General features: G+C 46.7%; 1 protein-coding gene and 1 long non-coding RNA gene across 2 annotated transcripts; one reads left to right on the top strand and one right to left on the bottom strand.

Moving 5' to 3' along the window:
* Positions 1-266: 266 nt before the first annotated feature.
* ARHGDIA (Rho GDP dissociation inhibitor alpha) lies at positions 267-18,125 on the bottom strand. Its single transcript, XM_083598376.1, has 6 exons — positions 17,975-18,125; positions 4,576-4,780; positions 3,503-3,586; positions 2,415-2,491; positions 2,232-2,295; positions 267-1,885 (listed from the first exon to the last, which is right to left on the bottom strand). Exons 2-6 carry the CDS (start codon positions 4,763-4,765, stop codon positions 1,686-1,688), a joined length of 615 nt encoding a protein of 204 aa, XP_083454502.1. The 5' UTR covers positions 4,766-4,780; positions 17,975-18,125; the 3' UTR covers positions 267-1,685.
* On the top strand, positions 5,243-8,066 carry LOC310755499. Its single transcript, XR_014544398.1, has 2 exons — positions 5,243-7,363; positions 7,759-8,066. It is a non-coding gene; the product is annotated as an uncharacterized lncRNA (long non-coding RNA).

The following is an 18,125-nucleotide window of genomic DNA, read 5'->3' as shown; positions in this document are numbered from 1 at the left end:
GTGCTATCAATAAATGGTATCACTGCAAAAGCTGAATTTCCTAAGCCACCACTTGGCAATTCTTCCCTGTTGAGTCAGGGACAGGATGCTAGTGGCCCTTAAATGTTGTTGAACTCCCTGCTCCCATCAGTCCAGCCAGGGACGGATGGGTGTTGTAGTCCAGCAATATCTAGAGGCCTTGGATGTTTGAGCCCCATTTCCCCCTACCACACACCCACTGCTCACAGCAAGCTTGGAAGAACTTCGACGAGGAGGCGAAAACCATGTCAGTTTCAAGATTTTATTTTACCGTCAGAAAAGGGGAAGCTGATGATTCCAAATCTGTTACTCCAGATCTTTAGATTTACAGACAAAAACGCATCAAATCAATTTAACCCCCCAAAAAAAAATTCCTGCAAGGGACGGAGTGGGGAAGAGGAGTCGGGGGCAGAGACGTAGCTATGAAAGAGAACCGTGCACACACACGCTTGGTCCCAGTTCTAACACAAGTTTGGGACTCGCAATAGCCCCGCTGAGTTGGGCTGCTGAGCTGGAACGTGCCCACCTGACAAAACAGAGAGCAGGCCCTGCGAGGCCTCCTCTTTCCACGCCAGTGGGGTTTCTACTGGGGGGGGGGGCAGGGCTGTCCGGGCATCATGAAGGAGAAGCATCTAATCAAGGCAATAATAAATACTGACAGGCCAGGCACATGATTTCAAAGGCAGAACAGATACATAAGGCATTCACTGCTCTCGAATATTTGTCCATAGCAAGCTCTTTTGTTCGGATCAGGTGAGGAGCAGCTGAGCTGGGCCAATCCTTCTTCCAGCCCTGAAACCCAGGGACTGCCCTGGGACTGCAGGGCTTTGCAGCCAGTTTAGGTGTGACAGAACTAAGATGGAGATGACAGTGGCACTCGTAACTTCCACGCCCACCAACAGGCCCCACCTCCCTAGCTGGAAGCAAGCGCTTCTCTGGCCACAGGGAGCCTGTAAGGGGTAGCAGCTTAAGCCCTTGAGACATCAGCCTCAGCAGGGGGATGGTCTGGCCAGAAGATGCAAAATCAGGAGGAGGGAGGGGTATGTGTTGGGGGACAGGACAGGAGCACATATAAAAAGTGTAACAAGGTCGGGGGGGGCCCTCCCTGGAGGATGTATGTTACACACATTAAGGCATCATGGTTACAGGAAACCATCACAAATGGAAAGCCAACCCATGTCTCCGGAGGAGAAGGGGCAGGCCATGAACATGATTGAGCCTGGAAACAATTGGGGAGGGACAGGGGGGGCAGCAGGCAGTTCCCAGCTCTGCATGGAATCGATTCCTCAGCACCTTGCCCATCACCCAGAGACAGGAGTGCCTCCGAATCCTCTCCCCTGCAGGCAGGAATGTTGCTTCCCCTTCAGCACCTGCCTGAAATGTATTCAAAGTGGGTCAGAAGCAGCAGACCTCGTAATCGGGAGGCCAGAGAAAGGAGAGGGAGCACTTCCACCTCTGCGCTTGGGCCAGACACTGCAGGTTTGGTCAATTTCTTTCAGTGATTCTTGGGAGGAAATATGTGGGGCGCTGAGCCAAAAGGTCTTCCTGATGAGCTTAAGAATGGGGAAGGGGGAAGGGTATCCAATGCCAGCACTTTGGTACAGGGTGGGGGGGTTTTCTACTGTAGCCGCTGTCTGAGCAACTCTCAGGATTTGGCTAGGGAAGGGCTAATCCTTCCACTCCTTCTTGATGTTCAGGTTCCACTCCCAGGAAAGGTGGTCTGTCTTGTCGTCGTCTGTAAATTTGGATCGGATGTTGTAGCTGCCCCGAGCCAGCATGCCCTTGGGGGCTTCCTCCATGGGGGTCAGGAACTCGTAGTCCTCGGCACGTGGCCCGTAGCTCCCAACCATGTAGTCAGTCTTGTCAACTAGAAGGAGAAAAAACACAGACACAATACGTGAACCGGAATATTTGAAATACGCCAATGACTCTCCAGAGAGTTTTTGTGGGGAGAGGGAAGAGCCAGCCTTCCAAAGCCTTTGGAATCGCTCGCTACTGCCGCCTGCATGGTTGGCATTCAAGCGGAAGCAACGCATCCTCGGTATCAGCTCAAACACCAAGTTCTACTTTTATTGAGGTAATGTTTCAAACTAAAAGTTGATAGAACGCCTCTGAAAAACCATTGCGAAGCCCCCCCCCCTTTTGCTCCGTAAAAAGCAAATGAAAGGTATGGGATCCACTGCACAACACCCCCCCCACTCCTTGACACTTACTTTTTACTCCTTTCCTGAATGTGTGCTGAATATACTTCAACCCCGAAACAATCTCTTTGTGCACCTAAATAGACAGAGAATTCCATTAGCCAACATGCACTTTTCTCTGACACACAAAATCCTAAAGGCCAGAGCAATGTGCTTAGCAAACCAAAGGCTGACCGATATGACAAAAGACCTCACCCGAAAGGAGATTTTTAGCTGGTATTCAACACCTTCCTTCAGCACAAAGCACTGCTTCTTGAAACTCTCCAGGTCACCTGAATAGCAAGGAGAAGGCAGGAATCAAAGACAGGCAAACTTTCCACTGAGAGTTTTAAAGCAAAGAGCAGCAGATTGATTTCTATGTACTATTAGCATATAAAGCCCTTAACAACTTGGGACCAGTTTACCTACGAGATCCCTTTCCTCCACATGTGTCCATTTGATTACTTAGGATTGGCACCACATAATACCCGTTCCTCATTTTTAAGAACTTGATTATTTAGTGTGGCAGCACCTGCCCTTTGGAACTCCCTGCCTACTGAGGTCAAGCAGTTGCCTTCACTGTACTCTTTCAGACAATCCAAAGGCATGTATACTAGGCCATTTTGCAGGCAATTCAGCTGGCACTGCAGCACTCAGTAAAATGGCTGGGTTTGCATCGAGTCCTACTGTAGTCTAATATTTCCTTCTTTCCAAAAAGAAAAAAAAAGAGAATTGTGCATTCAGGTCCAGATTGGTTTTCCCTCTGGGAACCTGCTTATTCCAGCTGGCAGCTCTGCTACAACTCTGCAAACTGCACTCTCTCCTAGCCAAAGTCTAGCAGACCTTTCCCAGAATGCAAAGGTGCAGATGTGAAATGAGGCATATGCCTTTGCTGGGAGACTGCTCTACCACTGGACCGGTAGGCTGTCTGAACAGCGAAATGTAAATTTGGCTGCTCTGAAACTAAGACTTAGTCTATCTCATGGATCAATGCTGAGCCCTAACATGACTTTAACACAAGCCTATTCTGTAATAGGCAAGACGAGCCTTAAACCACATCACAGCAGCAACTGTGCAGGGAAAACTCTCTTCAAATGGCTCTCAGATCTGGCAATGACCTCCTCTCTACAAAACTGGGTGCAAAGAAAATGCTATAGGGGGAAACTCTGTGTAGTAGTAGATGTTTGTATAGGGCTGGCTATCTGCAGTGAGAATGCAATGTATTGAGATTGAAAGATCCTATGGTGAGCCAGACTAGCCTACCTGTACAGGACTGATCATATATTCTGACCTAACCCACTCACCTGTGAGGTCCAACTCCAAGGGTCCAGGAGCAGTAGCGCAGACCAAAGTCAGTTTTGTTACCACCACGTTTGGAGTGCTGGGATCTGAAAGAGAAGTTGAGGCATAAATACCAGAGGGTAAGCAGACCAGCCCTTAAGTATCTCATTTGATAGCTGCAGGCATGGGCTGCAGAGCAGAGAAGCAAAAAAGCATGGCAAGTATGGATCCACCAATGTACTGCGCAGCAGTCAACAAACCTGCAACCTGGTGAGCCTTTGGGTTGTATCCAATTCAATTCCCCCATTAAGGACCTCTGCCTGTGCAATTGGGCTTGTTCTCCCTCCTTTCTCCCCATGCACCTCCATTCTGGGTTTTCCACCACCACCACCACCACCTCTGCTGAGCAAATTTGGGGAGAGTGAAGGGAAGTCTTATCGTGCAGGCCAAAGTCCTTGTGCTAAAAGGTCAACTTCATTGGATACAACCCTTTGTGTCTTCACTTTAAGATAAGTTTACTTAATGTTCTCTTCACAATTGGACTGTACTGAAAGCCACAAAGTGGATCCCAAAACTGAGATTAAGAGGAAAGCTTTGTGCCTTTAACTCTTCTGGTTCCCTGGTCCTTATAGTTTCTCACCCCCTACTCACCTACCAGTACTTATTCCCCATCATCTCAGGTGCTCCCAAAAAAGTAATTAGCAGTGTGTGTGTTAGAGAGAGAGAGAGAGACAGACAGAGAGAGAGAGAGAGAGAGAGAGACAGAGAGAGAGACAGAGAGAAGAGAAGGCTTACACAAGTTTACTCCTGACTTAGTTCTGCTTACAAACCTGTAGAGTTTATTCAAAGTCTAAAGTTCCAGTTTGCAGAGACAATTCCCCCCTCCAAGACCATGGATTTCAGGACTGGGCAACTCCCAAGCTTCTTTCCTCAGGACCTCAGCTCTTGGCTTAGACCAGATGGTTTCCACACCACATCCAAAAGGAAGAGGGCCAAATACTTTTGGAGAAGCATGCATGTGTGAGAAAACGGGGCAGGTTTCAGAAGGCCTGCTTCCCTCACACAGTAGGCCCATGTACGTCCTCCAGGGACTCACCGACAGCGATGGCAACATTTCCCAACAGGGCCTCCTTGTACTTGCGTAAACTCTCATCATCCTTGTCCAGTTCCTGAATCTCCTGGATGCTCTTCTGGGCAGGGGGCTTGTAGTTGACAGAGTGCTCGTCCTCCTCATTTTCAGCTGCAATCTGGGCCAGCTGTTCGGGGGTAGGCTCTTGTTCAGCCATTTCTGCAACTATGACCTATTGGGGGGGGGGAGAGGAGAGAAGGAAGGGACACAAACAAGCACATTAGCTACGGCAACTTGGCTGGAAACGGCAATGTCTGCAAGGGGAAAACCCTTGCCAAAGCTCAAGGAAATTCCCCAGGTGCTGTAATCCTTTAACTTTCTGAGATTTTTGTCTTTGTGCACAGAATTCCTGAAGGAATTAAAGGAGCAGAGACTGAGGTTCCTAGCTGATATGCTCCCCTCCTCCTCCTCAAAAGAGGCACCACAGGATGTGAACCTTTGCACTTTGCCCCCTGCTGCTGAAGTTAAAGAGCTTCATTGCCAGATAGATGTTCTGTTCCACCTCACTCAGGAGCTGGCTGGAAGGGAATCAACCGAGTGACAAGCTTGCTGCTCCACCCTAGTCTTTATCACTGCATGCTAGCTCCATTAGCCAAATTCTGCCCCATATAAGCCAATGGCCCCCCAACTCACGCAGCAGGCAGGCTAGGGTTGGCAGCACCTGCTGCCCGTCTGAAAGAGAAATGAAGCCAACGCTAAACAAAGCCAGCGAAGGTGGCTGCTGCTATTGGCTGGGGTGGGCAGGCAGAGGGAGCAGTCATGGAGTGAGGTGGGGTAAGCTTCCTCCAGGCTCTCTCAGGACAGCGAATAGGAAGCTATTACGGTAACCATGGTTAAAGGAGCCTGCTCTCATTATAAAACCCGGTTCAGACACTCCCAACTCCTCCGCAGGCTACAAAAAGCCCTTTGAAGTTGCAACTCATCCCAAGGGGCTCCCTGGAAAGGTTAGAAATGATCTGAGGTGGTGTTCTCAAGCAACAGGGTTTCAAAGGCCTTGGAATTTTCCTTTTGTGCTGTTGGCAACCAGCAAGCTCGGGCCACTTGTCTTTTTTAAATTAAAAAAAAAATGGTGGTTCAGGGGAAGTAGCTGTTCCGCTGCCACCAATTTTCTTCCTCTTGTGCCTCTCCTCTCCTCGGATTCACTTTGCATAAATATGCAGAGGTCAGAACAAGGGCTAAAATCACGCCAACAGCCACTACGCAGATGCTAAAAGGACCCAATGAGGGGAGAGTGGAGCGCACTTGAAACCTGGAACAAACTCCACACTAACCAAATGGATTAGTTGTGGACGGCCTGTAGCTTCCAAAGTACAATCTCATTTGAATAGTGTGAAGGGGGAGCAAGACCAGGCTCTGAGGAGCTGTGACAAACAATAAGTTGAAGTGAAGCCAGGTCTTTTGTCCCAAAGCATCACAAACGGGAAAAGAGCATCAGGATGCCAGATGAATCCTGCTAAACACTTTAAAAAAAACAAAAACTTTGGCACTTTATTATGAAATCTTATTGGGTAACAAGGCAGAAAACAATATACTCCCCCCCAACCCAGTGAGCTTTCAAAGGTCTTCTCTGCTCATAAAAAGCTGCCTTATAATGCAGCGGACATTGGGCCTATCTAGTTCAGGGCAGCTTACACTGACTGGAAGCAGCTCTGCAGGGTTTTTAAGCTTGCGGTCTTCCCCAGCTCTGCTATGGAGATGAGTCAGGGACTTTTTGCATGTTCTCCACCACTGAGATATGGCTCTTGAGTCTAGCCCAGGCCCCGACTGTGCTCTGGGGTCTAAAGTTTGTGTACCTCCAAATTTCAGGACCAGACACCTGGCTGTAGGAACTGCCTCAACAACAGCAGTATTTGCTACTTAGTCCTCTTTGAGTGAAGCACCCGATCTTGCCTGCACCTGCAGGATTTGGATGAAGCAGCAAATCTAAAACTGGGCAAAAGTATGCCAAAGTCAATCAAAACTGTACAGTACAGTCGTACCTTGGATCCCAAACACCTTGGTACTCGGACGTTTTGGCTACCGAACACTGCAAACCCGGAAGTGAGTGTTCCGGTTTGCGAATGTTCATTGGAACCCAAACGTCTGGTGTGGCTTCCACTTGGCTGCAGGAGCTTCCTGCAGCCAAACAGAAGTCGCGCTTTGGTTTCCAACGTTTTGGAAGTCGAACGGACTTCCAGAACAGATATTGTTCGACTTCCAAGGTATGACTGTATTTCAATTTTCAGGAAGATTTCTCTGCCCTTGTATTTGATGGAGAACAAATGAAAATGGGGGCAGAAATGTTTTTTCACTAATTATTCAATCAGGTAACTGACAGCAGTTCTGGAAGGGATTTGTTCATGTGGCTTACAATGTATCTGATGTTTTATGATGTCATAATACGATGTCATAATAATTTTTCTAACCTTGGCACAAGCAGTGTTAGAAACTAAAATATATAAGCTAGGTGCCATACGGCTCCTTAAACCAAGGTTACAGTTGCCAAAACGGAATGTCTAGTTGACATTTTTGGGGCAAAACAGCTCTAAAGTCTTATTTTTCAAACGACAGACTGACTGTGATTGATTATTAGTTAAACATCTGGCTAGTTCGGATTACATTCTTGAGCTAGGTTAGGAGCTTTGTGAACTTACAAGAAGAAAAACACTTTATTTAGAGACAGTCCAGATATATATTGGCGTAATCCTACCTCTTTTTCTTAATGGTGACATGGACCATTCATAACATATGAACATTATTCACAACTGTGAGCAGGGTAAGTGAAGACAATCTACAACAAATTAACTATAATGTCGTTCACTGCTCCTGTTCACGTTGTAGAGAAAACATTTCAGTTCCTGAAATTCATTCTGATTGTGCAGATAAAATATAACCAATAGAATTGTACAGGATGGGGTATTAGTATGTGAAAACAGTCAAGATCCAAGGATCCCCAGGTGTGCACCTCCAGATGGTGATGTCAAGCGCCATCCTGTCACTGAGGCATCTTCACTTGGTTGCAAGTGGCCGACAATCAGATGCAAAATGCACCTGGCAAATTTTGTACAATGGCCACAAGTCTCCTTTGCTTATCCTGCTGAAACAGATATTAACACAGCTACCTCTCTAGAAAATGAAGCTTATGGGTTGTTGTTGTTTTTAACAATTAAGAGTAGAAATGCCAGGATTTCGATCAACTAACAAGGACTCAGCACAGCTGGAACTTTTTATTGGAAGGAAGAACTCCACAAAGATGGCTCAATGTGCAAAACTGTATCCTCTATCAACTGGGGAAGTACAACACATCACATAGAATGATCTGTGGCTTCCATCCGCAAGCATGCACAACTCTCAAAGGGGAAGGCAGACGTGGAAGGAACACTCCAAAGGGCAAACTGCATCCATCAGAAAACTCAACTATATTTGTAACATAGGCTACTTCTGCACCAGACATATAAAGTATGGTTACACCACCTTAACATTTGGTCCTTCCTACAAAGGGCTCTGGGAACTGCAGTTTGTTTAGGATGCTGAGAGCTGCTTTCTTCCTTTGCAGAGGTATAATACTCACAACTCCCTGAGAAGAGGGACTGGCTGTTAAACCACTCTGGGAATTGTAACTCTGGTTCCCAGGATTCTTTGGAAGAAGCCATATAAAAGATGTTTAGCATGGTGCAGATGTGGCCTCCGTGACTATCTCTATGTCTTCAGTATAAAGAAACGCTTGCTTCTCCATAGCAAGTCTCCTCGATTTAAGCTTCTTTCAAAGAGACTGATGTGGTTGTTCTACCTGAGTCCTTGAAAAGGCGCAAGTACTGATTTAGGGAGGCTAGGTATTACATGGACACAAACAAGTGCTCCAGACTTCTCATAAACACTGACATTTGCTGAGATACATGTGTTGTGAAAGGGCAGGGCTTCAATCTTTTTACTAGAGCAGTCTTAACTACTACTACGATTTAAAGTTGACTGAACAAACACACTGACCCCTCACCTTTCACAGGGGAGAGAGAGAGTCAAAAGGCAGAGATTTCCAAGATACCAGGCAGCCAATACAAACAGCCTTCTTCATAAATATTCAGTAGCAAGGCATCGGCCAACATGTTCCTAAGCCAAGACAACTATGTTGAAATGAGCAACTAGGCACACCCCACTTCAGAAGCTGTGTTAGAAACTCAGATATATAAGCTAGGCACCAAGTGGCTCCTTAAACCAAGGTAGCAAAATTCACCCGGAGCCTGTCTAATTTTGAACACTGTTCACAAAACCAAGGATAAGGAATGGGAAATGACCTGGGGCAGTTACCTTCCAGAGGAGGAACACCAACCCAAATTGCCCCTGTCCCTCCTTGCATCATAGAACTGCAAAACATACTTCAGCAATCTTCAAAAAAATTCCAGGAACTGAGGGAGACCTTCCTTGGAAAAAAAGGTGTAGGAAAAACTACAGTGGTACCTCAGGTTACATACGCTTCAGGTTACATACGCTTCAGGTTACAGACTCCACTAACCCAGAAATATTACCTCGGGTTAAGAACTTTGCTTCAGGATGAGAACAGAAATCGTGCTCCAGCGGCGTGGAGGCAGCAGGAGGCCCCATTAGCTAAAGTGGTGCTTCAGGTTAAGAACAGTTTCAGGTTAAGAACAGACCCCAAAACAAATTAAGTTCTTAACCTGAGGTACCACTGTATACCGGGGAAGGGGAGTTGTGTGTAATCTGAAGGCTACACAGAAAAAAGCAATTGTCTGCCCCCGGCTTGGGAGTTGTTTTCTTGTGTGCACACAGGGTCCTCAAGGGGGGAAGCTGTTGGCGAGAAGCATTTTCCTCGCTCCAGCTGGAGTGCCCCTTTAAGGCACAGCGGCTGGCTGTCAGGACTGGAAGTATAAAATGATGAAGCCCTGCCCTACCACTGGAAAGCAGAAATGCCCCTCCCCTTCCAATCAGGAAGCTGGCTCGCTCCCCAAGGGTGTGACCACATGCCTTAGACGTTACTGAAGAGCTGCTGCCACTGGCACAGCTCAGCTGCTTTCCTATGTGGGTTAGGCCCACTTACAGGCTTCTGCCTACATCCCACTTCTTTTCCCCTAAAGGCAGCCAAGAAGCAATTTATTGGGGGGGGGGAGAGAGAGACTATCAGAAGTACCTATTATACCACCCACGCTAGCATCATGCAGTCCCAAGTTGTGCTGCTAGGCTCACTGTTGTCCCTGCTTCCACCCCAACCCCGTTAAAAGCAGCTAGTAGGATTCATGTGCAGTCTCATGAAAAATTCCCTGCCATACACAAACACAGCCACACACCACCTCCAATCCTGGAACCGACATCCACATTACAAGTATTGCTGCAGAGCGAGAACCTTGCCATCTTTTATGCACCCCAGAAAACTAAGTGAGGTACACAGCAATAGCAGCAATTATGAAATACAGGGATCGGGGCAATACACACTGAAGTAACCTTGTTAATAAACCCACAAGCCTACAAAAAAATGTTAATAGTGTGTGGGTGTCTTCCCTCCTCTGGCAGTCCAAGGGGCTTTTGTAATGGGCACAGAAGAGGGATGTTGTGACTCTCCCATTCACTTGCCTGCATGCAATTCCTTGTTGCCTATGACTACCCAATTAATGCAAGGCTGCACTATAGAAAAGAGTCAGGCAGACAATGGGTCCACTTGGAGAGAGACACCATCGAAAACATCCCCACAACAGCATACCCATTTCTCCAAAACAAACTGAAGAAAATCCCCACAACACAGGTTCACACAGAAGAAAAAAGTAGGCAAACTATCCCAATCCCCATTAACCCCCCCTGGCCCATCACCCACACATTACAACACGCAGCACAAAACCTCCAGATAAAAACCTGGCACTGTCTAAAAGACTTCTATGAAAACGACAAACCCATACCAAAACAAGAAATACAAGCCAAACTAGGGGACACGGAAATACCTTGGCTACCACACCATCAACTACATGCCTTCTTAAACAATCCAGCAGTAAAATCAGCAGCGACTAGGCACTTGATCACCTTCGAAAACCTTCTCCTGGCAGCAGAGGACATGGCAAAGGGATGGTATTCACAATATACAAAATACTGCTCCAAAATCCCACAAACTCCCTTAACGCAATCAAAGGGCAATGGGAGCATGACATAGGCTATGAAATTAACTCCACCCAATAGACTAGAATGTGGTCTAAACCTCCCTTTAAATCCGTATCAGCCAAAAGAAGGGAACTCACTCTGAAACTCACCTACAGGTAGTAGTTAACACCATAGAAACTGCTGCTGATACGCCCAGGAACCTCACCAAGATGTTGGAGAGGTTGCACCTCCACAGGCACATACCTCCACATGTGGTGGGAATGCCCTAAAAATCCAACCCTTCTGGACAGCAGTCCTACAAGAGATAGGCAAAATAACTAAACAGGTATTAGAACGCACCCCAGAACTGGCGCTACTGAACATCTTCCAAGATCATAATGACCACTCACATACAGAGCTTATATCCTAACCTACTCTCAGCAGTCAGAAGTCTCATAGCCAGACACTGGAGAGGCCTGTCTGGAGTAAACATGGACCAATGGTATCAAATTGTATGAGAAAAGGCCTTACTAGAAAAGCTAACCGAAAAACTGAAACTGACACAGGGACAAATAGAAGAGGATGCCTTCACCCCAGTATGGCTCCCCTTTATCACATACACAGCCCAACAAGACAAGAAGAACCCACTGACAGAATACGAATCAGTCTGGCTTACCCGACCCAACAAGCCTTCTCCCCACCTCACAAATGCAAACAAACCCCACTGCAGCCAACCATAGCCACCAACCACACCCTGCCCCCCAATACTTCTCACTACCAAGGAAATGTAATAAACAAATAGAAAGAGAACCTACCCAGTTGATTCTGACATAAAACCCCACACGTACACTGTATAAAAGAATATAAGCCTCACCACCCCTCTTCTCCCCAACCTTATACTGTACTCAACGCAATTGTCTCACAACAAATGTAACTGATTTGTAAGAAAGGCAAATCTTTAATAAAAATAAATTTAAATGGGGGGGGGGGGAGAAAAGAGTCAGGCAGGAGCTGTCAGAACTGGACTGCATGATTCACCATTCACAAAGCAGCACAAGCCCAGCAGCGGCACAGAATATGACGATACTTTGCCACCCCTGTCTCCCCGCCCCAGGCCAGAACGTTAATCCTCTAAAAGACTTCTGTCAATATGAGGCTGGAAAGCCATTTCAACTGCCAGGACTTCCAGGGAAAGCAGACACCACAGCCTGGCCCCACCACACACAAGGGACTATGCAGTCCTAGAAAGCAGACTTTGCTACCAGCACATGCAGATTTGCTGCAGGCGAAGGGGCCATGCAATTGTAGTATAACAGAGAAGGCTTTGAGGCGGGAGGGCAAGCTCATAGGCCCTTGCCAGGGTGCAGCTTCCCTTCACATCAGGTCACAAAATCCCTGCCTGCATTAAGAGGAGCCGCTTCCAATCAAAGAGGAAGGCCATTTCTAACCAGCCTCTTAAGCCCCTTCCTTGGAGGAAGGGAGCAGTTTACTAAGGGTCAGCAGGATAAAGACCGCCTAGAGGGAACAAAGGCCCTTTATCGCCATTTCCAGGTGGCAGTCAAAGCAACACCAGCAGATTTGCTTTTAATCATGCTCTCAGACCCTCTGCTCATGAAATCTGCCGCAATGGCTGTGCCCGATACCAGAAATAGCCATTCAAGTTACACTTTCCAGTTTTTCCAAGCGCAGCAGAGGGGACCAGTGGCACAAACTCTTGCAAGATTGGTGCCACAGTATCTTAAGCAGCAGAGAGAACGAATTTTGGGTGGGTGGGTGGGGAAGACTCCCATGGAAATCACGCAGCGTTGTTCAAAATCACAGTAAAGTAATCACAGTCCAAAGGACTGCCAGGGTTAGGCTGGTACAGCAAGGCCAAGAGTTTTGTACCATTCTAAAGCAGGACTAGGGAACCTGTGGTCCTCAAGACATTGGTGGACAACAACTCCCATCACGTTTAACCACTGAGCATGCTGCCTGGGGCTAATGGGTGTTGGCATCCAACAAGACTTGAAGGACCATCAATTCCTCACTACTGCTTTATGGTGCCATGACGCCTTTTGATTCCAGCAAACACCTAGGTGCAAGTCACATGAGCGAAAAGCCACATACATAAACTGAAATGCGAGCATCTATGTTCAGGGGCGTAGCGTGGGTTGTCAGCACCCGGGGCAAGGCAAGTAATTTGCGCCCCCTAACCCGTGGATTTGCGCCCCCTAACCCTAACCCCCAGATGTTGCGCCCGGAGCGGCCGGCCCCCCCTGCACCCCCCACGCTACGCCACTGTCTATGTTTAACTACAGCAAGCTTTGTTTAGCTTCCCCTGTATTCACCCTGTCTATACTACTAGATCTTTCCATTATCAAACCACAGAATCATATGCAACAAGCTTAGTATTAGAACCTTTTGTACAACCTTAAATCTTCTACAGCAGAGAGCATGGGCAGGGCGATGCCTGTAAGCTTGCAGATACATGCAAATCATGGAATTTGGCATGAAAGCAAAAGCCAAAATGAATTCATTGGTGTTTAAAGCACCAAAAGGTTTTGCTTTTGCTTAAACACAGATTAAACAAACTCAGTTACCCCTCTTGTTGGGTATTCCGTTGTTTTAACAGTCATATCAGCACATTAAAAATGTTAAGGATCACCAACAGACCACAATAATATTTAGATACATTGGAACAATTTGTTCATACATGCATGCATAGCCTACACTAGACCATGTAGTGCTAACAGAGTTTAGGTCAAAGTTATGTGTGCATCATTTCAAAATTAGTTCATGTTTTCCACATGAACTACATACACTTATTTTTGGAATATTATTCTATGCCATCTAGAAGGAACAGGAAATTAAAGATGAAAAGAGCAAAAAAAAAAGAAGGGGGGTTATTTTAATGCTATATTTGTGTCCTATCTGAACTGGAAAGTGTGCAAACCTAGGAAGAGAAGATGGGTCAGGAAAAGGGGAATTAACTAGCACTGCAGCTTCAAGGACTATTTAGAACACTTCCCGTACTAATATAGAACTGACAAATTATCTAGGAACTGGAGCACCTCTAGACCTAAATATAGCTCTAGAGCAAGCTGGCATCCTCAAGTACCTGAATTTGAGAGCCACTATCATGTTGACATGATTAACTCCGAGGGGTATAATAATCTGAGCCAATTTTGCATCTGAAGATTTCAGGCAACACCTAAAAGTATCTGAGATTAAAAACAGCCAATTAGTAACACAGAAAAGCTTGCCTGCCCTCAAGTGATTAGGGTACTTAACTACATCCATACGGTCCAATTCCCAATTGCTCTCATAGCAAATGGCTCTATATATTCTCTGCAGCATTAAAATGACCATCTCATTCCTTGGTCAGCACAGACTGACCAATACAACACTGGCTATATCAGTCTGTTACACGCCACCCACTGGTCAGACAATGGGTCAATACAATGGTTCAGGGAGGGGAAACCTGCTTCACACACACTTTCATTCATGGGATAAAATCACTATACTGTACAGAGGAAAGTAAATGTGTAAGCAATCTTTAGTATGAAAGGGTCAAAACTAATGCATTGGGCTCTATTATACAGCGAACATCTTTCAGGAGCAGCAGGGCAGCTTGTTTGCAACTGCCCAGTCTTACTGCTTGCCGGCACTGCTCCCAGTTTCTTCTACTGACAGACCCTCACTACTCATCCAGCCTTTTCACCCTTTGCAGGTTTCTAAAGGGAAGAAGGGGGGCTCAGAGAAGCAAAGACTCAAGGTCTTCCAAGAAAGCACAATCCACATCATTAATCAGACTGCCAGACAGACAGAGGAACATTCAGCACTGCAGGGAAGACACAGGGTTTTGCCACCAGGGAAATTTGCTGCTGATGAGAGGCAAGAACAGAAGCTCCTCACACGAATGGTCCCCAAGGCTGAACCACTAATTCACTTTGGCAGAAGGTTCCATCTGAACGAACTGGAGATCCCATTAGCCTTAGAGCTAATGCACTCTGCTGCAGTGAGGGAGAAAGGGATCAGTGGGGAGTTTGGATTTATCCTTTTTACATGCACAATTGAGCCAGGGGATGCAGGAAGCCATTGATTGCCAGATCATGTAACTCTTGCTGGTTTTGACCACATCTGTTAGCGTTTCGTACAGAATTGAAAAGACTTTGTTGCTAAAACATTCACGGCCTTTAAAGCCGGGAGAACAGCCTGATACAGAACTCTTACACAAACTGGCATTTCATAGCCTCCAAGCATTGGTGAGCTTTGCTTGAGTGTTCTGGAGTTCTCATACTGGTGGAGAATTAGGCAAGACAGACTCTAATCTGCATTTACCCGCTGTGCAACGTTCATTTGCCACGATGTGTTAGCTGATAGTACAAGTTTGCTAAGCTGCAGCATACACAAGCACTCACCATGGAAACAGAGCAGCAAATATTGACCAGAGTAAAGGCATGACAGGAGTCCTGGCTTTTACTGGTACTGCTACAGTGCCAACCTAAAACATTAGGAAGCCCAAAGCCAGCACTGGTGCTGAAAGGTCAGAGTTGTGTGTTAGCTGAGCTCTGAGTGCTGGAACTGAGAAAGTGAAGACCAAGCTAGCAGGACCCCTTACAGAATAGCGCCACAAGATTGGCAAAGCAGCTGAAGCAATCCAGAGTAAAGTAGGTAGATAGACTGGATAACTTGTAGCACACTGGCAGCTAGATCACTTATCAAAGATCCACTAATCACTGCTTGACTGTAGTCACTGAAATCCTTAATTACAATTCCTTTATTTCACCCACAGCCTGCCGATAAGAAAAAAAAAACCCATACATTCCCTAAAGCAGAAGAGAGTCATCTTCCTTGCTGAGTTTTTTCATACAGAATGGCTACATCAAGGATAAAGCTTTTGCTTCCAGGATATTCCTGATGTGGTTCACTGAGCATCAAGACTGACCAGATTTCAGTCCCCTGGGACTCTCTGACCCAGGGGCCAATCTTGGCATTCTGGACTTCCCCATTTGGACAGTGAGGCCACCTTGGGCAAGCCACTCTTATGTACCTTACCCCACATGAGTAGGGACAGGGCTTAGCCAAAAGGGTGAGGTCTTGTCATAGCCTGCTTAAGCAGCTTCCGAAGTGCCCAACAACCAGCTGGTTGTCAGGAGTCGGAAGCCCTGCACAAAGCAGGATCATCTTCCAACATTGGTTTGCGGTGAAATAAGCTGCTGAAATGAAGTGGGAAGGGAACCTTGCTTTTAGCATCACCTTGCTGCCTGCTAGTTCTCTGGACATCATTTGTGACTGTGAAATGTGGCCTGTAAAGGTCCCCACCCTAAACCAAATCTTGGCTGATTAGTTGCAGCCTATAAGAGGAAGCCTACTGTGCAACCAGGCTGATTCAGGAAATGTAGCTAAGATTTAGTGCACTCTCAGAAAGGATGCAGACAAAATACATGTTGCATCTAAGCCATTACAGACATAGAATTACTGTCAGAAGGAATAATGTTTTACACCCTTTTTTGTAATTTATAGTCTTATAACTGTTTGCAGGACTGAGAAGTTGGCACTAGATTTACACACACACCTTACAGATAAGGTATGACTAACTTGTGCAGATAACATTGTGTCTCCCACTCTCAACACCTCTGTTACTAGTGGACGCTTAGACAACAGAACACTCTGTAACAACAGAGTCCAGGTTTGTAGGTGCCCATCCAGCATCTCTTGGTCTTTCCAGAAGACTGCTAGAAGAATAGATCAGCCATTTTACCCCGAAAACATTTTATCAGTGTCATTAATCCAATGTCAAAAAGTGATACAGCCCTACCTATGGCAACAAAGCCCTACAAATGTATAGTGGTCAAATTAGTCCTCTGCATCCAGTGACTTTTAGCCACAAATATGATCATGCCGCCATAAATACGTACCCTATTATCAATCACATTTTGCTATGGAATTAACATTAGCTGCATAGCATGCTGTTGGTCCATAGGATATGCATTTCATCCACATCTCAATGTGAAGGTAATTAGTCCCAATGTTTCAATCCAGCCCCTTTGTAAGGTTCTATAAGCAGAGCCAACATGAAGTATATGCCATGGAGAGAACAGGCTCAAATAAAGGTTTTGTTAATAAAACAGATTGAGTAGTGACCTTTTTTAGTGATTGCGATATGAACGATCACCCACACCAGGGCTTAATATAAAAAGGAGAGATGCTCTTCAAGCCTGTAGAGTGTTCACATTAAGACTGCTGAGGTAGAACTCCCATCAGCCCTAAGCAGCATGGTCAGGGGTGACAGGAGTCCAACAACACCTGGATAGCACCACATTGGCTTCCTCTGTTCTAAACCTAGAAACAGAAATATATCAACTCAGTCATGGATGAAATAGTACTCTCTGTACAACACCGAGCCCCCCCCCTTACTCCAGGGGGGAAACCAGTGTCAAAATGCCAACTTTCAGCTCAAATAAAGCCCTGAGCCATACTCAAGCTCAGCCATACTCTCTCATACAGCAACTTTCTCAAAGGCCTTGTGTGAAATTTCAAGTCATGATACACTGAGCAGCCACTTAGAAAAATAACATTAACACACACTTGCTGCAGGCTTGACTTGAAGGAAATTGCTGAGGAAAAAATAAGAGCTCCTATGGAGGAAAAGACCAGGAAGTTGTGACGGCCAGCAACGCCTACCCAAGCAGCTATAGAGCAGGTAGAGATACACTTTACGCCTATTCCAACAAAACAGACAAAGAAACAAAAGCAGTTTATCATGGGAACTGATCACTTATTATAAAGGAAGGCAGGAACAAGAAATCTGGGTATGAACAGAGTAAAAAAAGATCCAGGATTAGCAAACAGAAAGGGAAGTTTTTTCCCTTCCCCACCCTATGCGAGCAGGTGCCTACATGGCAGCATTGACATGCACGGGAGACTATTAAGCGATGGAGAGAGAAATTTAACTTGATCTAAGTAATAACAGAATAAGGAGGAGAGGAAGTTAGCTGCAGAGCTCAATGGACGGCACCCCAACCGAGATATTAACGGGAGCGCGCAGAGGTCGCCCATTCATAACGCAAACCGGCCCTGAGGGGTGCGACTCCCACTAGGGCGGAAGGGAAACCAAAAAACCACCCCGGAGAGGCGACGGCGAGCAGAAACGGCGGGCGACCATCATCGCCAAAGCGAAAGGAGGGTGGGGTGGAGAAGCCGGATGGGGCGGGGGGGAAATTCGGGAGAAAAGGAGGCTCCCAGGCACTGCAGCAGCAGCCCGCCCCCAACCCCAGAAGTCCCGACCTCAGCCGCAGCCCCCTTGCCCAGCGCCGGCCTCTACCTTGCGCCGGTGCCGCTGCTCCTGCTATTTCTGCCGCCACCGGTGACAAACGCCGCCCGCCACCGCCCAGATCCACCCCGCGCGCGCGCCCCCGCCCCCACACTTCCGCGATGCTCCCTTGGCGTCACTTCCTTCCACCGGCAGGCAGGCT

This window comes from Podarcis filfolensis, assembly GCF_964270895.1.
Source record: "Podarcis filfolensis genome assembly, chromosome: 2".
NCBI classification, from domain to species: Eukaryota; Metazoa; Chordata; class Lepidosauria; order Squamata; family Lacertidae; genus Podarcis; species Podarcis filfolensis.
The sequence above is the reverse complement of the archived record's forward strand: the minus strand, read 5'-3'. Positions and strand labels throughout refer to the sequence as shown.

What these genes read in the sequence shown, in the direction of transcription:
- ARHGDIA (XM_083598376.1), bottom strand. Translation starts at nt 4,765, where the DNA reads ATGGCTGAACAAGAGCCTACCCCCGAACAGCTGGCCCAGATTGCAGCT. An exon ending in CTTGGAGTTGGACCTCACAG is followed by an intron (nt 2,492 to 3,502) that starts GTGAGTGGGTTA and finishes CTTGCTATTCAG; the next exon opens with GTGACCTGGAGAGTTTCAAG. An exon ending in AGCTAAAAATCTCCTTTCGG is followed by an intron (nt 2,296 to 2,414) that starts GTGAGGTCTTTT and finishes CTGTCTATTTAG; the next exon opens with GTGCACAAAGAGATTGTTTC.